General features: G+C 44.6%; 1 protein-coding gene across 1 annotated transcript in view; it reads left to right on the top strand.

Annotated features, from left to right (window-relative positions):
- Nucleotides 1-1004: 1004 nt before the first annotated feature.
- Rgs7bp (regulator of G protein signaling 7 binding protein) overlaps nucleotides 1005-23241 on the top strand; it is a 95710-nt gene continuing 73473 nt past the window's right edge. The window contains exons 1-2 of the mRNA XM_051172358.1: nucleotides 1005-1792; nucleotides 2640-2806. Coding sequence (XP_051028315.1) covers nucleotides 1628-1792; nucleotides 2640-2806 — 332 coding nt within the window. The 5' untranslated portion in view covers nucleotides 1005-1627. The remainder of the gene's footprint in view (nucleotides 1793-2639; nucleotides 2807-23241) is intronic.

Here is a 23241-nt window from a genome sequence, read left to right as displayed (position 1 = left end):
AGTCCTAAGTGGGACATCTGCATCATAGCCCCTGTGTCTCCAAGGCTAAAGGATCATCATGGAAGATAGAAATATTGTAAGAGCTAGAGGCAGCGGATGACTTCAGAAAAACAACGTTTCCCAGAAACAACGGGACAGTTCTGCATGTGATCGCACAGCAGTTATAATAGCATGAATAAGGCCTTAGCAAGATCAACCCAGAGGACAGCTCTCTGTGGCCGGGAAGGGAGTCATGAAGCCTTATCTCTAGATAAAGAGCTATTGACACTTGATGCCTTCTGGGAAAGGGGATGCTAGTTTTTTAAAAAATGCAGGCCCGAGGAAGATATCCACGATCCAGAAGATGGTCCTCTTCTCCCTTCCTGGAGGATTTTACAGTCTCTGTCATACCTTTTCCTTTTTCTATTAGCTCCTGTCTCTGATCTCTCATGGGGAGAAAGGGTCCTTTTGTGCGCTGGGGAGAGCTGTTGGCTCTTACTTACTTCCTCTAGTGTGGGCTGGCAAACTCTTGCATGGTTGTGCTGCAGGCTCTGCAACCCAACCTCTTAAAGTGGGATGAGGATAAGTACCAACCTGAGGAGTGTCACTGTCCCTTCACCTCATTGCCCCTCCCAGGGACAAAGGACAAACAAAAGCAAGTGGGGGAAACAGAACTGTCCTTGGAACCTGTCAAGACAGCTTCCTTTAGAAAGAAAATACCTCACTCCCTTCTTGCCCCCAAAGTCTCCACTCAAATGACAAAGGCCTTAAGCCCCAATCGGTTTATTTGAAATCCATGTTTAAGTCCCAGCATGTGGCGATGTGCTCCACTCTGATGACACTTTTCATTTCTAATAATAGAGCAGATGAAGTAATATTGCAATTGATGTTCCCGGGAATTTGATTGGATAAGTGCATAAACTATGGAGGGGAAGGAGATTGTATGGACGGATCACATTAGTATTCCTGTCCTATCAATGTGCGGGGCCACGACCAACGTCAGCCGGACCGTCTCCGTGCGTCTGCCAGTCCCGCCACGGATTCATCTAGTATCCTTACACAGACCAGCCCGCAGAGACGACGCGTTAAGGCGGCCGCTCAGCGCCAATTGCCTGCTGCGGTACAGCTCGCCGCTTCCAAGGCCTGGCGACCGTGGAGGGAGGGGAGAGGCGAAGCGCGCGCCGCTGCGGGAAGACACCGAAGCTAGAGCGACACCCCCTCCCGCCCCCCACCTTGCAGCGCAGGCTTTGAACGCCGCTTCCCCCATCTGAATGGAAACTCGGAACCGCCCGGCGGCGCTTTCCTCCTCGCTCAGCCTGTCAATCCATGCCGAGAGGAAGGCGGTACAAGCCCGCGCCAGCAGCGTCCAGCTCCCGGGACAGGGCCCGCGATGCTGCTGAGCAGAACTTGATCGCGCCTCTTCGTCGCTGCTAGTGGAAGCGATGCTGCACCGCACAGGCAGCGCTTCCCCGGCTCTCCTTCAAGCTGAAGGTTACCCACCCGCGCAGCCAGCCGCAACCTTGTGAGCCGCGCGCGCCTCAAGTCCGGGCTCCGGCTGCTCCGCGGCGGCGTGCAGGGGCAACCACCGGCGGGCCGCCCGCGCCGGGGCGCACTGCACCAGCGGCTTCGGCTTGGTGGATGTGTATGCATGAGTTCTGCACCGAATGGGCGCAAAAAGCGCCCCAGCCGGTCCACCCGCTCTTCGATCTTCCAGATCAGCAAGCCTCCGCTGCAGAGCGGGGATTGGGAGCGCAGGGGCAGCGGCTCCGAAAGCGCCCACAAAACCCAACGAGCCCTGGACGACTGCAAGATGGTGGGTGAAAACTGCGCTTTTTTTTTTTTTTTTTTTTTGGAGGGGGGGTGGGGGAGTCTTGTATCTTAATCGTTTGCTTGAGTGCCAGCCACTCCCCACCCTCAGCCTCTCCATGCCGATCACGTGCACGATGTACTATTTTTAAATCCGCACTCCCCCAGATGTGGGGTGACACCCAGGTCGAAATGGCCCTGCCTAGACAAGAGTCATGGTCTGGATCATGGGAGTCAGAGGCTATTAGGTGATGTCTCTACCCCTGGAAGAATGGTAGACAGACGCGAGAGGGTGAACTGACTGGCTCACCAGGGAAAGAGGGTGGGGGTGAGGCTTTGTGGGGGACACAGTAACAAACAAACCCAAACAGAGCGCAGGAGCGCGCTGCAGAGGCTATGAAAGGTCCCAGAGCAGAGGACATGGCCGGTCTTTCTGTCAGGGTCCAAGCCAGAAGCCTTCAGTGGCCTGCCAAGAGGTTTGCCTGTTGTGTCCCACTTGTGGTATTAGCAGGAGAAGAGAGATCAGCCATCTCGAGCCCCCGATCTCATTCTCTAGTGGCCTGGGAGTGGCTTGGTAGCTCTCCGAAGATGTTCTTGGTTGAGTCTAAATGTAGGAGCTATTGGGACCACAAATGGCGCTTCCGTGGCTAGCTTGCCCAGGAGGAAAAAAAAATACGTTTGCTTTGGGTAAAGACACTTTGCCATTCTTGTACCTTAAGCTTTACATCCTAAGGCTCCTTAGCTGGAAATCTGTGGTGCCAAACTACGGATCAGTGAAATCTCTGTATATGTACACCAAAATAGTTAAGTTTCTTATCAAAGTGTTTGGTGAAAGAAACTGGCTTGTTTTCCAGCTTGTCCAAGAGTTCAACACGCAAGTGGCCCTGTACCGAGAGTTGGTCATTTCTATTGGGGACGTCTCAGTCAGCTGCCCCTCTCTGCGGGCGGAAATGCACAAGACAAGAACCAAAGGCTGTGAAATGGCTCGTCAGGCACACCAAAAGCTGGCTGCCATCTCAGGGTAGGAGACTTTTGACTTTCTGGGTAATTCGTGTACATGGTGCATGGATGCTGACAGAATTCTCTGATGACCGAGGCCTCAGAACGATCTATACAAATCTGAGCATTTAAGCGATTCTTCTGAGATGAATGAGGAGGCTATATAGGCTGTGTTCCGGGAGCTGTCTTATTGGGATGATGGATAGAAAGACAGAGGAGACGACCAGGCAGAAACAAATACCCGCACATGTGTAATTTTGATCATTAACTGACTTTTTAAAAGTTCACTTTCAGTTAATTAGCTGGGAACTTAAAATTTCGGTGAGGGGAATGCCTGTGCATTCAAGTTACGTTATCCTGTCTGAAGATGATTTTGTAATCGGCTGCTGGGCAAAAGGCCTGTGCTGGAGAAAGAGAAATCTTTACTGAATCTCAGCTTTAGTAAACTCTTTGTGCCCTCTGATGCATTCCTATGGTGCTGCTTAAAGTTGGTAACATAAAATCTTGGGTTAAAAATAACATTCTTAGTAGATGTGAAAAAGAAGTTTTGACACAAATACTGGTGGTTCTGTTGTTGTTTTGTTTTGTTTTTTACCCCCATTGGGGATAGGGACACATTTTAGTTAAATCAGCTACATTTATCCCCCACCCCTCATTTTTATTCTTATTTTTTTTATTTTTTTAATCACATTTACGGATTCTCGAACCCACGGAAGATGCTAACAGAATAAATGAAAACTACTTTGCTGGGATGCTATCTACTCCACCTGGCCCTCGGTACTGAGAAAGGCAGCTATCTGCCAACAGTCGCTGTTGTCACACAGCATCCTTGCAGGGACACTGTCAATGCTCACTTCAGTCCTGATCTATCCTCTATCCACTGTCTCTCCGTGAGTGTGGCTTTAGCATAACGCAAGTGCAGATGACTCTACTCACCTCACGATATTGCAGATAGATCACTTAGAAGAAAGAACTAATTTCCCTCTTTCTCATCTTCAGTGGCAACAACACACAAGATAATATACAACGGCATCGCTGGGACGTGGCATTGAGCAGATCATGTTACTTCTTTTAATAATTCATTTATGTTTGACGACGGAAATTTTATTTCATGAAAAGAGTTTCCCTTATTTACTTGATGTGTGGGAAACACAAAATATTGTGTAAGCCTGGTTTCCTTAGAAGTAAAATTGAGAGGCTTTATCGTTTTCTGTTATGTTGTATTTCACAGAAAGTAAACTGGGAAGTGACAGGAGGAAGGTGTTTCAGAGTATAGCAATAACGAGCAGTGTGGGGCAGGAAGTGGAGTGAGACTGGGAAGGACACTCAGAGCCGAGAGTGAACATCTCCATACATTCAAAGATGCCATCACATCTAGACCCCCCCCCCCACCCTCTTTTAGCCAAAACTCTAGATGAGAACACTGTGTATGCGGAGAGAGGGCCTGGAGCGATGAGCAGGTGCTCAAGTCAGCTGACTTTGCTGCGCTCATGAGCTGAGTCCTTGGGGTCCCTTGTAAGTGTTGAGAGTTGAGGACGCAAAGCCAGTTGGATTTCCTCTGACCCTGGCAACCCTTTGCCACCTGCTTCCTTATCTGTTAATCTGAGTTTAATGCTAATGGAGGCAGTTTTATAAGAGCTGGTGGGGAATGAGAGTGCTCTTTGATCTCCGTAAACAGAAAATTCCACAATAGTCTAGCATAGAACTTGATGCATTCCCAACCCCTCCCCCACCACCCCTTAAATAAATAATTAAATGCAGTTTGATGTTCTTTATAAGAAGTGACAGTGATGTAATCGAAGGAAATCCCTTTAGTGCCTTACCATCTGGGCTCCACTAATGAAGGACGTGATTCCCTTTCGGGGGAATTCTGTTTCTGACATTGCCTTATTATGTGGCTCTCATTTCAAGCATGGAGCGCAGGCTGGTAGGGAGGCTGCAAGATCCACTGCGCGGTTTGAAGCCTGGGGTGAGGGTGGGGGTGAGAAATACACAGGTTGCTTGGCAGAGTAGAAAGGCTGGGTGTGTTGAGTGTCTAGCATTCACTGCCTAACTCGCTTCATTCACTGGATGGCTGTCTGAGAGGGTTGTTGTCGCCAGTCTGCAGCTATATCTCGGTGATTTGGGGGAGTTCTGCAAAGACTCAGCTAAAGAGTGCCACAGACTTGATTGAACCCCACATTTCCTTTTCTCTGAAATCCATACTCTTTTCTCTACGTGATGCCATGCGAAGGGGGGTGTCATATGAGAAGATTTTTATTATCGCTAAAATGTGGATGAACTTCAAACAGTAAGCTAACTAAAAGAAGTCATAAAATATCACACATCATATAATCTTATTTATATTAAATTCACTTTCTTCAGAAAAGGACATTTTCTTTCTGTCTCCATGGAAAGAATAGATCTTACATACTTAAAAAAATTAAATTAGAAAGTAAGCTAATGACTACCCAGACCATTAGGAATAGATAGTATCTCTTTTCAGTACAATAGAAATGTTCCAGAATTGAACAACGGTGACACTTCTAGAGCTTTGTGTATTTACTAACGCTCGTTGAACTTACAACTAACAATAAGTTAACTTGAGGTACATAAAAGATACTGTAAGTTTTCTTTCAAGGTGTTGCCATCATCAGTATGATTAACACTTGATTATTTTTTAACCTCATTATTTCTTTACCCGTGTAGCTTATGATGAAGCAGTATACGTTGTAGGAAACAAAGAAAACTTACTTTTTGCACTTGTCAATATGTCTGTCCAGTGACTATCATCCCAAGGCTAATGCTTTGCTATTTGTAGGGATACAAAGACAGTTAAGGCAGGACTTCTTTTATTTCTTACGGAACAGACCATCTCTTCCTAGTTCAGCGGAATTTGGGGCTAGAAGAAGGAGGCATGACTAAAAGCATACAGGGAAATGCAACATGAAGCAAGATTGGAAGGCAAGAAGACAAAAGTAATTTAGAATGATGCCACAAATCCTTTAGGACACTCATCTCTGACTAATGGAAGCCATCTGGGGATGGCAGTGTTCTCGCTGACTGGCTCCGGAGAGGAACGTCATCTTTACCAACGTGATCACACGTTGTCTCGTGTTGCGTTTGGGTCAGCAGTTGGCTCAGCATGCCTTTTGCTTTCAAAGTCTAAGGTTCTTCAGAACTGACCTATATAGGAGACTGCAAAGCCTCCTCTGACAGGTGTGTCAAGGTATTATGTCTTTACAACCCAGATCCTTTCTGAGATGGTGTGCCTGGGGCCGGGGTGCTTAAAGATCAGTTGTGAAAGAGGCCAACAAACTTCTTTAAATACAAAATATGAAAACCTGACTTATTAGGCATGTCAGAACAGGATTGCTATGCACTGTTTGTGGTGTGTGTGTGTGTGTGTCTGTGCACGCGCGCGTGCATGCACACACGTGTGCATGCACACATACACATATCAGAGGAAGACAATGATCTAGACCCTGTCTCATTGAAATTCCTTTCTAGAATGACTTCTGAGCCACCTCCAAAGAATTTTTGGGTCTCTTTGGCACTTTATATTTGAGGATTCTGATATTTGATAGATTAAAGGGACTTTGGATGCAATTTAAATGTAAATGGAGATTTGGGAGTCAGACAGACATGGCATCTTTACTGTCTTTTAAGGCTCCATGGAATGTGTGCCCTGAACTTCACTCAATTCCTATCTTTTAAGTTGCTGTCATCCTTGGTCCTGGGCAGTTGAGAGAACTGTGTGGGCTCTCTATAGAGAGCAGGAACCATGTGTCCAGCCTGTCTGGCGGCATGTCCCCATCAGAGGCCCCTCTGAGACTTATATCTCAGCCTATTTCTCTGGTTCTTGTCCTGATGCCACCAACCACACTCCCTTCCTAGAAGGGGAAAAGGGGACCCCTGCCCCCACAGCTCAGGGAACCAACATCCTCCAGACAGCTGCAGGGCTGATGCTGTGGCCAGGGTGCTGGTGGTGGGAATCATCTCCTCAGCACTGTTTCTATGGAATCTGTGTGTACTGAGTCCCCCTCACACCTATACCTTATCTGAATGGCTCCTGGAGAGTTAAAGTGACAGAGTAGGACAGATCTTATAAACAGCTGTTGGGATAATGTGAGAGTAAGGCAGAAAAGAGCATTGACTTTAAAGCAGATTCGGTCTGGATAAACTCCTGCCTTCCCTTTGCTGCTTACTAAGGACACACACGTGTAAGTCAATAAGCAAATTGCTTTGCTGTGTGGCAAGTGGCCATCTGGTTCAGTGCCTAAGAACACCGACACTGGGGGCCAGCCAGGCTGTTAGCACTGCTGTCTGCAAATGGCTTGACACTGGATAGAAGGATTGTCCATCTCTGCCTCAGTTTCTTAAGGCAAATAAAGTCAATAAGTAATAAATAGGGCCAAATCTCATGGCATAGTGAAGAGGCGGGCTATCATACAGGAAGCACTTATTAAGTGCAGGTCAGTGTTTTCATAGCTACCGAAGCACTGAAAACTCAGATTGTCAAAAAACACTTATTTAAATTCTCATATTAATCCATCAAATGCTTTTCAAACAGACGCTTTAGCTGGGATAGATGTTGTTTGCCTTTCGTTCTCACACTATCTTCTGAGGTGTTTTCTATACTGAGAAAGGCCCCTAGAGAGCCGTCTAATGGCCTGCTCTGGAATAGTCTACAAATGATACGGAGATATGAAGGCTTGGAAGTCAGTTCAGGACCCTTTTCCTTATGTAAGTCAGCCCAGGTCATTCATGAGCCATAGAATACTCACACCGTCCTTAGCCTGTTTTTTTACGCCCTGTGTGACATCAGACGGTTCCGCTAAAGTCGCTGTACGCTTAAATGAGAGTGTTGAATTGAATGGCTTCTCCGCCTCCTAGCCTTTATCAACGCCAGCATGTTTGTTTGTTTATGGAGCTGAGCTATGAAAATTGTGACCAAACCCAGAGAGTGAAACCTGCAGTGCTGAAAACCTATAGGTAATTTTGGGAGATCTGAACATATACTCCAGTCACAAAAAGCACCTTAGTTTCCTCATGATCTTCTGCTGCATCAGGCTGAATATCAGAGAGAGAGAGAGAGAGAGAGAGAGAGAGAGAGAGAGAGAGAGAGAGAGAGAGAGAGAGAGAGAGAGAGAGAACTGCAAGCACTGGGAGTTTTCCAGGCTGGCCAAGCCAGTGCTTTTCTTTCTCCTCCACACTCAGTGGGCTTCACCTTTGTTTGTTGTCTATTTAGTTGTTGTTGTTTATTATTATTGTTGTTGTTGTTATTATTATTATTATTATTATATTTTCCAGTCCCATTTCTAACTAATTCTCTTCTATTCCTTTGCTATGTGTGTTTAGAAGTAGTTGGGATGTGTGAGGGACAGGAGTGTGAGCAGGGAAAACAGCAGTTCATTCAACAGTGTGCCCTTTGACACCCTGGCTGAGGCAACAGCAGTTTTACAGGGTGGAAGACTGAGGAAGAGCTGGTGACCATGCATGCACTATCCCACAGCTTTCTTTGGGTCTCACGATGGAGGACATAATGAGGTGGGCAGTGGCAACCCCAGCTGTCAGCAAAAGACACCCGTCGTGGGCAGGTGTGCCAGGACATCCCGCACCCTAACCTTTATTTTCCCTCCTTTTGTATGTGTTTCCCTTGAAGAGAGTTGAACTCTCACCGACTCAACAGTGAAACACGAGGCCTTAATATAGTGTTCAGCATGATAACCATGAAATCACAGTTCTGAATTCGATGGCTAGAGCTGTCATTTAAAAGTGTCATAGACTCAGGCCGGTGGTGACTCACGCCTTTAATCCCAGCACTGGGGGAGGCAGAGGCAGGCGGATCGCTGTTGAGTTTAAGACCAGTCTGGTCTACAAAGAGAGTCCAGGACAGTCAGGGCTAAACCAGAGAAACTCTGTCTCGAAAAACCAAAAAATAAATAAATGAATGAATAAATGAATAGACGTGTCATAGACTAGGTGACTCCAACAGCAGAAATGTTGTGTCAGAGCTATGGAGGCAAGAAGGCCGAGCCGAACAGTCAAGCAAACTTAGCCATGAGGGAGACTCTACCCTACACCTCCCTCCAGTTCTGGTGGTTTGCTGCCAGCCCCAGGTGTTCTCCAATTTGTGGAAGCAGCTCTACTACCTGGCGCTTCCCTGTAAGTATGCCTGTATCTAAATGTCCCCTCTTTGCAAGGGCACCCATGCCATATTGGTTAGGAGTCCAGTGGGACCTTACTATGACCTAACTCCCTGTGGCTGCAGGACACTGTTTTCTCAAACAGGTCACATTCTAAAGGATTCGGAGGTATGGCTTCACTTTATAAATTGTGGGTGGGGTGGGGTGGGGTGGGGTGGGTGAGCACACTTCAGCAAGCACCCTTGAGCAATTGCTTTGCCTAAGCAGGAGGTAAGCAGTGAAGGTAGAGTTTTGTCCAGAACTTTCTACACAGCCTTCACTTTCACAAAAGGACAACCCAAGACCAAATGTTTGATATTTGTGAAATATGGCGAGCATTTTGTTCTATATGATTTTAACTGCTGGTCTATGAGGGTAAGCCAAAATGCAACCACAAGTTCTGGAGAGTGAACTTGGATCTTCATTTTTACTGGCTGGCCCATCTCCTCAGCCTCCAGGAAGTGGTGTGTGTGTGTGTGTGTGTGTGTGTGTGTATTAAAAAAAAACCAAAAAACTAGAAACTTCTTGAAAAATTCAGTTGTTTATATACAGTTATATACAGATGCAAACACACACACACACACACACACACACACACACACACACACACACACACATCTACATCGCAGACTTACTTATGAGATCAGATCTTGCTGGGTGAGTTATCTAAGCCTTTAAATTGAATTGTTTTTCAAACAAACATTTCTGATGGGTGCGAGACCCTAGACACACCCAGATCAACAAAAGGCCAACATTCGTAGTCACAGCCACATACTAAGCTGCAACTGATCACTAAAGTCCCAGGTTAGAAGGAATCACAACCCAGTGTATTCTTCTGCCACAGGGCTATCTGGAGGTCACCCTCCCGGCAGCCTCCTGTAGTGCTTTATCATGTTCAGTATGTAATGAGCCTCCTCTTGTCAACATATCTATAACCATTGTCTTCTGAGCTCAGAAACTTATCTACCCAGAACATCCCCTGCTCTCTGCCTCCCGCCTGGTCTGCCTGTCCCTCACCTGTTACCTTCCATTGAGCCACCAGCTCCAGACCGATCCACCACTAAATGCTCTCATGATCTTTGTCACTTCTTTGCTGTTAAGACTTGCCAAAGATTCCCCTGCTGCCTACAGCAGTGTTTTTCAGATGTTATCCCCACACCATCCATATGGAAATCACCTGCCTTCGGGTCTAAAAAAAATGTAAAATTTCTGGGCACAGGGCCTGAAAGTCCAGACGGTTAGCAAGCATCGCCACATTGCCCTGGAGACTCTGGAACACACTACATAGAGATCTGCTGGCCTAACACAGTGATTCTCAGCCTGGGCTACCCTGGGGAGTCACAGATGCAGCTTCAGACGTTTGTAGCTCCTGATTTTCCCGCCGAGAGTGTCTGACTGAGAAGGTGTGGCATGAAGCCTGGGCATTGGATTTGTTTCTTTCTTCATTGTTGTTGTTATTTTTCTATTAAATCTTCTACAAGAACATCAGAAGGGATTTTGTTTGCCTATGCAAACAGAAAAAAAAAATCAAAACGAAGCAAAAAAAAAAAAAAAAAAGCCTTCAAAGATTCAAAGAGGCATTTACTTAAAGACACCAGAAAAGCCTTAAAATACACAATTCAGAATCAGGTACAGAGGATCCTGAAACCACGACTCCACCCTTATTTCTTAGTTCACGATGTTCATCCTCAACTTTGTCTTATGGCTCAAGACTGTGACAGGAGTCCCTGCCCTGGACCCCAGGAAAAAAGGAAGAAGGTCCCGGTCCTATAAAAAAAAAAAGAGAGAGAGAGAGAAAAGACTACATTGTTCAGCCAAAACAAACAAACAAACAAACAAAAAGCTGTTCCTTTTCCAAGTATCAAGATTGTAATTCTAGCTTCATTTGGCCTGCCAAACTCCTCATATTGAAAAAAGCAGACCAGAGGAATAAGCTCTCCCTCTATGGCCCCATCCCAAAATAAGATTTTAATGCCATTTAACACCATAAGAGACACAAAATTCAGGAACCACGCAGGAAGGCAGGAAGGCAGGAAGGCAGGCAAGGTGCCTTTGAGGTGATCTGAGGATAGTTTGCACCAGACAGGATGTGAAATAAGACCAGGAAGAAATATTGACGGTGGCACTCGGGAAGTTAGTTCTTAAAACTTTACCTGACCCTGAGTGGGACTCAGAAGCAAAAACAAACAAATCGTTCAAATCCTTTAGTAAATGGAAGAACCAGGTTCATTAAACAGTTTAACTGTGATGACCTGGATGGAACGAGAAGTCCCAGGAGCCACACCACACAGGAAGCAGAAGAGTGAAGGCCAAGATTATAATGAGGTCATTAAAGGACACTGAACTTAAAGTGCAATGCCTTCTGTACACAACACTGTAGAGCTAAGTCATAACCACCTTTACCCAACAATTCCCAAAATTATAATCCAACATGTATGATAATATCCTCTGTGGCAAATCATTCCTGCCCAACCTAGAAGGCAGCACCCCCAAGGACCACATATGGAAAACAAACAGATGAGACCCTCCCATTCACACCGTGTGACAAGGACGACCAAGAACCACAAAGTAGAAAGAGCATTTCACATAGTGATAAATGCAGTGACAAGATCAAATTGAGATCCTAACCTTAAAGGACTGTAGATGAAGGGCACAGACAATCTGGTCAGAGAGGCACTTCCGAGGTCAGGTTCTGCTGTGATATCTGACCTTCAGAAGGAAACAGTCTGGTAGTATTCTGAGCAAAAGGGTTTCAAGGCGGAAGGAACAGCAAACACAGTTGTATTAAAAATGAGCTAGCTTTCGCATGTCTGGGGGGGAGGAATATTATAAATTCAGAATTATCTTCAGCTGTTAAGTAACATATGTTATAAATATTGGCAACTTAGTCCTTCAGGCCTTTTCCTCCCAATGTTGTTGTAGCTCCAAAAATTGTATCTGCATACAGGAAAGTTAGGCAAGAAATGAAAATGTTAGTCCATTACATGTGTCCCTGTGTAAAAAACCTTTCATAGAAGACTCATATAACAACATAAATGAATACCTCACTGACCAGAATTATGACATGGGGTTCCCATGATTCTAAGTTTCATGCATGCATCTCTCTTTATGGCAACCAAAGGGATTCTCCCCTGAAGTCATGAGCGGGGTTGTTTTGTTTTGTTTTTGTTTTTTTACTATTTATTACTCTGTGTGTATACATGTGTACATATGTATGAATGTCTGTGATATATGTGTGTTCATGTGTGTGTGCACATGTATGTGCATGTATGAAGGTGCTGCATGTATGAAGGTGAAAGAATAACCTCAGTTATGGTCCATCACCTTCCATGTTGTGTGGCCCATGAGTTTCTGGGCATCCTCCCGCCTCTGCTTCCCACCTTCCCATTGCAGCATTGGAGTTACAGTCGTGAACTATCATGACTGACTTCACAGGCGATCTGGAACCCTATTCCGGGTCTTCACACTTGTGTGGAAAACGCTGTATGCACTGAGTCACTGAGTCATCTCCCCAGCCCTAAGCGAGGAAATTTTGCAAAACTGGTGGAAAGGAAAAGGGAGGGGCTTATACGTGAAATGTGAACAAAAGAAAGTCCTTGACATTCCTGCCGTCTTCCTGCACATTTCTTCCATGATGGGCCGCATGGTGTACCAGGCTCCAGGAGTAGAAAGATGAATGAAACATCGGCTGGTCTCTGAGGGTGAATGCCTCGCATTTGAAATTGACTTACGGACAAGTCATCACAGAACAGTGGGATGGGTGCTACAGTAGGAATGTCCAGAGGTCACTGCCAAGTCTTAAGGGAAGGCACGGGCTTGGATCAGTGAGAGATGGCCGAGGAAAGAAAAGGATACTCTAAAAGGCAAAAAGAAATGTCCTTTCTCTTTCCGTTTGTGGCCTTGGGAATTATGCCATGGGGAATTTTGGGTGGTGCTTGCTATCCAGTCTGGAACTTAAAGGAAACAGAATAAGGGTTTATTTTATTTTATTTTATTTTATTTTTTGGTTTTTTGAGACAGGGTCTCTCTGTGTAGCTTTGGCTGTCCTGGACTCTCTTTGTAGACCAGGCTGGCCTCGAACTCACAAAGATCCACCTGCCTCTGCCTCTGCCTCCCGAGTGCTGGGATTAAAGGCATGTGCCACCACACCCGGACTGGAGTTAATTTTTTATTTACTTAATTGTTTGAAATGGGATCTCAGTATCTTGCCTACTGAGCCTAGTACTGGGCTCAAATGATTCCTCAGCCTACCAAAGTAGCAGAGGGCGTGTACATAAACCATCATGCCTGGTCAGTAACAGGAATTTAAATGTGCTAAGAGATGTAAAGCTGTTGCTTCTCTCTCAGTCTACTTCAGGCCCTACACCTTTTACACATATTGTTTTCTGATTTAATGGGCTCAGATGAAATAATGCTTTCTTGCAATCCAACAGATGAATATTTTTCAAGCCTGGCATGCTGAGTGGGAAAGTGGTTTTCCCTATATATATGGCAGACCAGCCAACCTCTTCCCAATAGCCGACTCAAGAGAAGCAGTTTGGGACCGTGTGGGCATTATTGCCCCCAGTTTGAGAATGCCACGGCTGAGATCCTTCAGGGTTAATGCAGAACTTTCCCTGTTGTTTTGAGATGGCAACCGTGTCCAGTGCAAGCATGATTTCGAGCTATCTCTAATTCTAGGTGAGGCACACAGACAAGCTCTTCTGAGCACCCAAGCTGTTAGAGACCTTTAAATCTCCCTTTTGTAACAAGCTGGAATGTTGAGAAGAGTAGCCTGTTGGGATTTAAACGCTGGTCTCTCTGGTGCCAGCTTCTCTACTTTTGTCCCCATAAAGGTTTTTCTCTCCTGTTTCAGGGCTGCATTCCTTTCCTTCTTCTGCCACAATTATTTCAGACCTTCTCTCTCCTTCCCTGGACACACTTCCGATTGAGAATCTGCCCCGTCAGGCACATTGCTGATGTGGGCTTTTTAAAGTTTCCTCAGAAGAGAAAAACAGGAGGAAAGAAAACTAACAAAAACGATGGCCTGATTGAAGCCATCAGGAACATGAAAATGGATCTTGGCTCTGCATTCCCAAAGCCTCAGCACTTTTCTCTGGACCCCAAAATTTCCAGAATTTTTCCCCCTCATAATCATGTTTATTCAAATTGTTCCATCTGGCATATTCTTTTTTGGCTGATCAACTATGCAAGTCCTAAAAATGACCCTGTAGGATGAGACTTTGATCCAACTCTGAATTCTAGGGCATTTGAGAAAGAAGTCTTCTTCACTCCAGTGCAAAGCATTTTAGCCGAAGCTAGACACCCCATCGCTGGGACAACGGTGTCAACCCAGCTCCCTTCTGGGACATCAGTGGTCACATGAATAAAAAGGAAATAGTGCCAAGTGTGGAAGGGGCTAAAAAAAAAAAAAAAAAGCACACACACACAAAAGCAAGCAAGCAAACAAACAAACAAGCAAACAAAAATGCCAGCTTCCTTCAGGTGACAGGAATGCTCCCAAGAGAGAAACTTTCCATTCCTGCCATCCAGTCACTGGGGAAGTGTGTGAACCCTCAGTGTTTTCAGTCATATAGTCTCCATTAATAAACACACGATTTCTCACTTGCATCTTGAATACCAACTCCTATTTTTTTTTTTTTCTTTTCTGCCACAAACATTCACATTGGTCTTACAGGGAGCAAATTACCCACCTTGTCCTAACCAAAAAGATTCCTTATTTAGGAAGAATTCAAGGAGAGTTGCAGATCCAATCCTAAAATTGTCCCTAATATTGCACATCTCAAAGATCTGGGGCGGGGGCGGGGGGCTGTGTCATTATTTTAGTTTACTAAAACGCCTTCTACTCTAGTTTATCTTTTCTCACCATAACAGGAAGCACTTAGGACGTGGGCAGACTAAGAGGCCAATCAATGGAAAGTGAGGCAAGGACCCACCCGCCATCTTAATCTCAACTTCCCGTCTTACTGGTCCCTCATTAGGTTTTGCAGAACTCCACTCCTTTTGCTGGTATGACCCTCACCTGATCTTGCTCATAAATAGCAGACAGTGTCGGCAGACATCCCTCTGAGAATGGACGCCAAGTTGTCCTCCTCTACATGAGCTAGATGCGGAAGCAAGTAGCCAGAATCCCTCTGGGACTGTGATTTGGGACTAGGTGTTCGGGTGAGTACAGCTGTTGCCTCTGCAAAAGAGAAGAGTGCCCGTGGTACCAGAGGGTGAGTGGAACAGACTGCTTCAATTGTGTGAGTTCTTCTCATCAGGACCACTGACCCAGAGAACAACACTGGGCAGCTCGCCTGGAGTGTTTGAAAAGCCCCCACTGTGTGCATAGCCAGGTGGGGGCGCGAAGACTGAGGTCTCTGTCGGTTGACACTGTGTAGGATTTGACAAATGTCTCTCTCTCTTCTAAACTGGGTGACTCCTATAATTCCTACCTTAGGCTTGAGCTCCAGTGGCAGCATCTGTTGGAGTCTTGTACCATCACTGAATAATGAAGAAATTGCTTAAATTATTACAGGCCACCACACCCACCATGGTGCAGCATCACTCTACAAATGTTCCTTCCATAAAATAAGCAGTATCAACTGTTTTCATATTCATAGATTCAATCTTTTCTTCTCTGCGGCCGAAGTATGTTTTAAGCTATCAAATCTGCTCAGACTCTGAGTGGCTTTAAAATGATTCCCTATTTTCCTGGCAGTCATTGTCTGGGCACCACTGCGCCTCACACGTGAGAGTGTGAGGCGAGTTCGAGCATCTATTTAGTGCCAACTCGGTTCATTCCGGGAGACTGGCTCATCACTTCAGCTTTGTAGAGGCATGCTCCTGCTTCTGAGGAGGAAACCCTGTGGGATGTGAGGGGGAACAAGGCAAAGAAGGAGAATGATTCAGATGAAAAGAAGAAAGAAACAGGAAGGCAGGCCAGATTTGCTCTCTGGGAATTGTGCTGACTAAAAGGCTGGATTGCCAAGAGAGGGAGGATGGGCTTGAAGGAGAATAAAAGGAACTGAATATCCGGATACAGGAAAAAGATGAGAGGCAAACAGGGTCTCCAAGTCAGGTCTGATATGAATCTACAGAGATGTGAGCGAGAGCTGAGATGACATCACATGCCATTATAGCTAAAGTGGGTGGCAGCCACCAGACCTCATCGATTGCTAGTTCCTATTTGAAATAAGAACAAAATGTGACATTTTTGTGCTCTCTCTCCTCTCTCTTCTTTTTGTATCACGGTGTATTAACCCTTGGGCCTCACATATGCTAAGCAAAGGCCCTACTACTAATCTTTATCCTCAACATTCAGAATGTATTGTAGGACGGGATCTCTGTCTCAGCCTGTGTTTTCCTGAGCTAGCTTAGTGGTCCAGGAAGACCTGGAATTTTTATCTTTGTGCCTCAGTTTCCAAGTATCAGGGGTTAACAAGACTATATTGCCAAGCCTGGATAGTTAGTTTTTCCTAAGAGACGCAAGGCTAGAGGTGTTTCTCGGTGGTTAAGAGCACTTATGAATTTAGTTTCCAGCACCCAGGTTGGGTGGCTGGCAAATACCTGTGGCTCCAGCTGCACAGGATCCAGCACCCTCTTTTAGCCTTCATGGATACTTGCACACACGTGCACACTAAGATAGACAGACAAAGACACGTATACCTACTTAAAAATAAAGCAACTGCTTTTAAAGAGACTCCAAACTTCAGATCTCTGTGAAAGATTTCATGATTTTCATGTGTTGGCTAACAAAAATGTCCTCGGACCAGAAGGCCCTCATACATCTGTTAGTCATCACCTGTTTGTTTGCTTGGGACATGTGCAGGGTTGTTGGGTATGAACAACTGGGAGATGCCTGTCTCATATGTGCACTCATCACTGTGACCTTTATTACCTCAAGTGCTTTATTTGCCTCCACAGTGTCACATCACGAGAGACAAAACTTGAAAATATCTGTCACTTCATCAAAACCCCCTGCCAAATACATTTTAAAAAGGGGTGGGGGGGGGAGTGTGTTTTTGGCTTTGAGTAGCTAGCTAATGAAGGTCAATTTAATTAGCTTTGGAAATTTGTTAAACACTCCTGGAATGGACCTTAAGAGAACACATGAGACATGTTTATATATGTGTCTTAAAGTCAAAAGAAAAAATTATTTATCATAGAATTTAGACATGCTCTTGCATTAAACAAAAGCCAAAAAAATCATATTATGAGCAAAATCAAGACAAATAAAATAGCCTGTCAAATGTAAGAGTTTGAGATCTGTATGCAGGCCAAAGGTTAGACATATATATTTCACTTCATCTAAATGAGGACCGAAGGGGAAATTTCTTACAACATGATTTCTTGGTATTTATAGGATTTAATTGAAAGAGAAAACTGTATATGAAATAGTGACACGTTTCGGTCTATGTAAAAGAGGTATGGCTATTTCCCCATAGGTATTTCTGCAGTTTCAGCAGTGTTCAATTCACTCCATGAAGAGTTTCTTCTAATACTAGGTATGAGTTCTGTGTCATGCGTTGCCTTCCCAATATTTAATTTGCCTTGAATTCTATGACTCAACATTAAATGTAGCTTAGGGGCTCATCTATTCTTCTCTTGCCTTTCCCTCAGCTTTCTCTCTCCCTCTTCCAACACAAGGTGTACAGTTGTGCTGAGGCTATAGAGCAGGGGCTTTCAGCCTTCGTAATGCTTCAACCAACCCTTTAATACAGTTCCTCAGGTTGTGGTGATCCCCAACTATTAAATTATATTGTTCCTACATCGTAACTGCGATTTTCCTACTGTTATGAGCCATAATGTAAATTACCTATTTGTCAATTATCTTAGGCGACCCCTGTGAAAGAGTTACTTGACCCACAGGTTGAGAACCACTGCTGTAGAGAAAGGAACTGGGGCTAGAGAGGCACGTGGGGCTTGCAGAAGAGAAAGTTCATGCAGGTAGAGGAAATCTGAGTCAAACGAGCAACCTGAAAGTTCATGAAACTAATAGGCAGTAAATTACATAACAGTTTACTTGGTCTTGGTAGTTCCTTCTAGTTACAGACTTAGAGTCTGTGTCTGTAGTCAGCATAAGTATTTCAAGTGTCAATATTCTATTGTTAATATAATTATACTGACCATTTTAATGTCAGTGAGGTCCCCAACTCCTTAGATTTCAAGGTTCTGCAGCTGTTCTTAGTAATGCTTGCTGTTGTATCAGACGCCAAGGAAACAGTGCACATGAGGCCGCTTATCAGTCTGCAGCCACAAGCACCAGGCAGCATCTTCAAACCATTCTCCCATGGTCCCTGCTTCAGCTTGGCTTGCCTGTGCTAACTTCCCACAAGGCCTCTCGGCTCAGCTTCCATAGTCTATTTCCCAGACAAAACTTCCTCCTTCTCCTGAGATAAATGGGATGTTATCAAGCCTCTCCATAGATGCGTAGTGTTGACAGAGGTAGAGACAGGGATAAGAAAAAAAAGCTACATACAAAGAAGTGTGTCCTTGGCTGGGACCATGTCCACCTCACTGCAGCCAGCTAAGCGGGTAAGAAATAGCTATCAGCCTCCCATTTCTTCCTAGGCATCTCATGAATTCCTTTCACCCACTCTATCATTATGTGAGCTGTTTGAACCTACAAATATAGAGACAAAGTGGGTACCGGGTGGTATCCTTGGTTTCTTGGAGACCTACTGGCCCCTGAGAGGTGACTTATCCTTTCTTGAGTAAATAGACACCATGATAGTTATAGCTAGCCTCCTGCTTTCCTTGTACAAAGCGCTTCCATAAAAATACTGTCTGATTCCTCTCTGCACCTCTACGGGCTGGAAACCATCTTCATTTTACTTATGAGGAAACCGAAGCTCAGAGAGGCGAACAAAGACACTTATCTTCAGCTTAGGCATTTGGAACGGGAAAGTTGGCTCCTAATGTCCTGCTCATGGCTTTACCCACCATGTCACAGGGACCCTTTATGACTTTGTCTTCAAGGAACTTATGAGGTGAGATTAAGCAGATCTTTTTTTCACATGGAATAGATATCCAGGCTGTTTTTTTTTTTTTTTTCACCTTTCTTTGGAAAGGACCTTGAGCAGTCCCCAGAAGCAAATCCACAAAGGAGAGAGAATCTAGCCTTCACTGAGATTTCTAAAGAGGAAGTTCTGAGCATAACATGGTACCTGGACTCCTCCCATCTGGAGCCCTGGAAGGGAACATGTCAATATGATTGAGCAGTGCATCATCAGGAAACCCAGAATTTTATAGGCCAGGGTACTTTGCTCTTTTACAGATAAGTGAAAGTTAAGTCATCCTGTTCCAGCTGGTAATATCTAGCTTAAGAAAATGGTCAACAATGCTTCCTTTCCTATGGCCTCTGTGCACAGTGCATTTTCCATCCCACTGCAACCAGGAAGGGGTAATAGTCTCAATGGATAAGTTCTACTTCTATTGACAGTTCTATGGACAGTTAGAATTTTTTTACTTGATTTTCTTTCTTTTTTCCCTTCTTTTTTTTTTTTTTTTTTTTTTTTTTTTTTTTTTTTTTTTTTTTAAGACAGAATTTTAAGGGATAGATGTTCCAGGCAGTTTAGTGAGTGTCTAATAGGGTCAAGTTAAACCCTAGCAGTGTTGAAAAGAAACACAAATGTGGGTTTCTAGAAATGTCTTAAGGGGCCACTCGAGGCCAAACATGAAGGTGAGGTTGGGACTGGTGAGATGTGAGAGCTAACGCTGAGGGTTTGTACCTTTGTGTGTAATTGGGAAACCTGAGGCATCCCAGCTTCTCATGAATTGCTTATTTGATCTCCAATCTTACCTCTGTTCTTCCTCTAAAGCAAGCATTCAAAGCTCTCTAAAACCTGAGCAGTTACAGAAATACACACTTCGCATCCAGCTTTCAAGACCAAATACACCATGAAAATTTGACTAAGAAATTACCTGAGTGATATACTCGGGTGCCGTTAGCTTAAGACAGAGGAACTGCAAGATATTTGAGAGGATCTGTTATCTGGTTCCCTATTTAGTGTGCAGAAGCTAATGCTGAGAGGGTCCTGGTATGCCTGTCTGAGATGCCTTGATTCCAACAGCAGCTTGGGATAGAGGATCAGCTCCTAACCTTGCTGCGCACTGCAGCCCCTGGGGGAGCTTTTAAAAATAATGATTCCTGCACTCCACCCAGGTCGATCAAGGCAGAGCATCTTGGGGTGAGGTGAGGACTCAGCACGGAGTGAAAATAAGGTCTCTGCAGGTGAGTTGAGAACCTCAGGAGGAATTAAGAACCTCTGGTGGAGAGCAAACACCTCATTTATAGTCTCTGCAAAGTGTTTTAGTCAGCATGCTGCTCCTTCTAAGCGGCGGACTTTACATCACCTCTAAGTTTGCTGGGGGCTGCAGAGATTTGCATGGAGGCCACAGTGTTGCTTATAAAGTGAAGTCAACAAATGTTCTAAATATGTAATAGGGAATTCATTCAAGGTTCTATCACTAAGTAAGAAAACAAATGTCATTAAATAAATCAGAATATAAAGCAGCTTTGCTCTCTGGTTCCAATTTTGAAACAAAATATGAGTATCTGTAGTTACATAGACAGATAGAAAGAAAGAAAGAAAGAAAGATAGATAGATAGATAGATAGATAGATACAAAGATACATAGATAGATAGAAAGATAGATAAAGTGTGTGTGTGTGTGTGTGTGTGTGTGTGTGTGTGTGTGTGTGTGCAAGGATATTCACAAAAATCTTTACAGGTTTTCTTTCCTGGAACCTGACTTCATTCTCTTCAGTTTGAGTGTCCATGTTTCTAGTTCCTTGTAAATATTCATGGGGAAACTCTACTCAGAGATGACAAGGTGCGAACATTCATGTTGACCCAAGTTGCAGACATTTTCAAAACTAATTGGGCTTGTACATGCAGAGCTTTGTCCGTGTGCGTGTATTGTGTTCTTTCCAGGGCTGGGGATCAAGGCCCGCCTCTCTTGTGCTCAGTAAACACTCCATCACTCAGCTACACCCCCAGACCCCAAATGTTAGCTCTCATGTGTGTGATGCACTAGCTACAAAAAACAAACAAACAAACAAAGTGCCACTCTGCTTGTCCTCTGCATTCTTGTAGAGATGCACTAGGCTTAGACATGTTCCTCGTTCTGGAGACTGGCAATCAAGGGAGACGTGGGAGCACGAAGGCCTTTATCCTGCACTGGGGGTCCTGGCAGAGGGGTCCTCAATTCACTGGGGACCAGGGGTGAGAAAGTCGCAAGACCAGAGAGCTAGGAGAAAAGACACTCGATCTGTTTTTCTTCCCAAGAGCATTGTGTGTCATACTTCTGCCTGGTGTATCAGTGGCTGTGGAGATACAACGGATGCATCAACGAAAAAGGTTAGGATACAGTTAGACACACGATTGCTAGATGAATTTCCATTCGTTCTTGCTGCATGCCCGGCCCAGGAAGTAAATGACAGGCCAGTTACCTAACAAACACGTGACCTCAGAGAACTGTCTCCTACAAGGCTCAGTTTCTTCTGAACAAATAAGGATAGCAGCAGCGACAGTTGCCATGAGAATTGAGCGGTGTGGTGTAGCTGTGGCACTGAACAAGACCTCAAGCATATAATGCATGCTCGGTAGGTGCCACCTACCATTACTATTCCAGTATTCTGTAGCTAAGACACCCAGGGCACTGAGAACACTTTCACTATGTGCCAGAAAAAGAGACGCGTACACAAGTGATAGAAGATGGTGTGGGAAATAACATTTTAATTAGAAGAATTTAATTTTTTAAAAAATTAGTTTATTCTTATTTTACAAATGTTTTTTGTCTTGCCTGCGTATGTATTTGTATGAGCACGTCAGATGCTCTGGAGCTGGAGTTACAGGCAGTTGTGAGCTGCCATAAGGGACTGAACCTACCTCCTCTGGAAAAGCAGCCAGTGCTTTTAACCACTGAACCATCTCCCTAGCCCCAAGAATCTAATTTTCTTGTCATTTCAGTACTGTAAAGAAGAAAAAAAAGAAAGGATTGTCTTAAGTGGTTTTTTAAAAAATACTATCCCTTTGAGATAGTAAGAATAGAATATTTCATTTTAGAAAGAATGCCTAAGAGAAACGATGAACTACTGACAATGGCTTCAGCCCTGGAAAATGACTTCAGGTTAAAGGCAAGTTTTTCTCTGACATAAAAGTGACTGGAGTGATTGGGCAAGGCTGGAGATACAACTGTCAGTAATATACTCACCATGAAAGCATAGAGACCTGAGTTCAATACTCAAAATGCACATAAAAATCCAGGCATGATCACACACACACACACACACACACACACACACACACACACACACACACACACACACACCTGTAACTTTAAAGCAATTGGGAGAGGAAACAGGAGGATTGCCAGGCCTTATTGGTCATAAGCTTGGCTCCAGGTCTAGTGAGAGACCTGTCTCAAGGGATTAAGGTGGAAAGAAAAGGGGACACTCAAAGTTCTCCTCTGGCCTCTACATACAAACAGGAGCTTGTAACTGCAAATGCAGTGGGCATCTTATACACACCGAAAAAGAAACGGTTTTAATTTTTGTTAAGTTATTAGGTGTCTAGAAATCCTTTCATAATAACAAAGTAGTTGAACTTTAGTATCGTTCAGGAGGGTTCAAGAGCATCAGGACTCAGTGAAGAAGGAAAAAAAAGCTATTGGTGGTTCCGTTGCACTGACTTTGCTACAATAAATGAGCTATGAGAGCAAAGCGTAGACCAGCAGTTCCAAGCATGGTGATGCCCATTAGACCAGACTCACCTTGTCAGTGAGTGAGGTCCAACTTCAGAGACTGGATCTTTTAACTATCCCTCAGGTGTTTCCAGTGTGTGTGGACAAGTTTGAGCACGAGTGGCAGAGACAGAGGATCCATGTGAACAAGCATAGCCCATCAGCGAGAGACTCACCCTCTTTCCTCAAGAGGTTCCCAGAGAGGAGCAGCGGGGAAAATCCCTTTTCTCTCTCCCTCTGCTCCCCTATTCTCTGTAGGAAAAAGTACCCCAACCTTCAGGAAACACTTAGCTGACATCATCCAAAACAATGGCTGTGAGCCTTGCTTTGCCCTCCTCGTGCCACTTCGTGCTTTCCACGTCCCTGTCTCAGTATTCCCAACCTCCCTTTCACACTCAGCATGTGACACCAGGAAAAGACTAAAGAGCCACTCTAAACTCTCTATGAGCAAGTTTTTAATTTTGTCACATGACCAGACCAAGACATCTTTACATCACAGATATTGTAGATAGAAGCCAACGTGTTTGGAGGGCAATGTGGATCACCAAGCAAATGAACTG

This window comes from Acomys russatus, chromosome 30 (genome assembly GCF_903995435.1).
Source record: "Acomys russatus chromosome 30, mAcoRus1.1, whole genome shotgun sequence".
In the NCBI taxonomy this organism is placed as follows: domain Eukaryota; kingdom Metazoa; phylum Chordata; class Mammalia; order Rodentia; family Muridae; genus Acomys; species Acomys russatus.
Note: the sequence above shows the minus strand (reverse complement) of the source record. Positions and strands in the feature narration are given on the sequence as shown.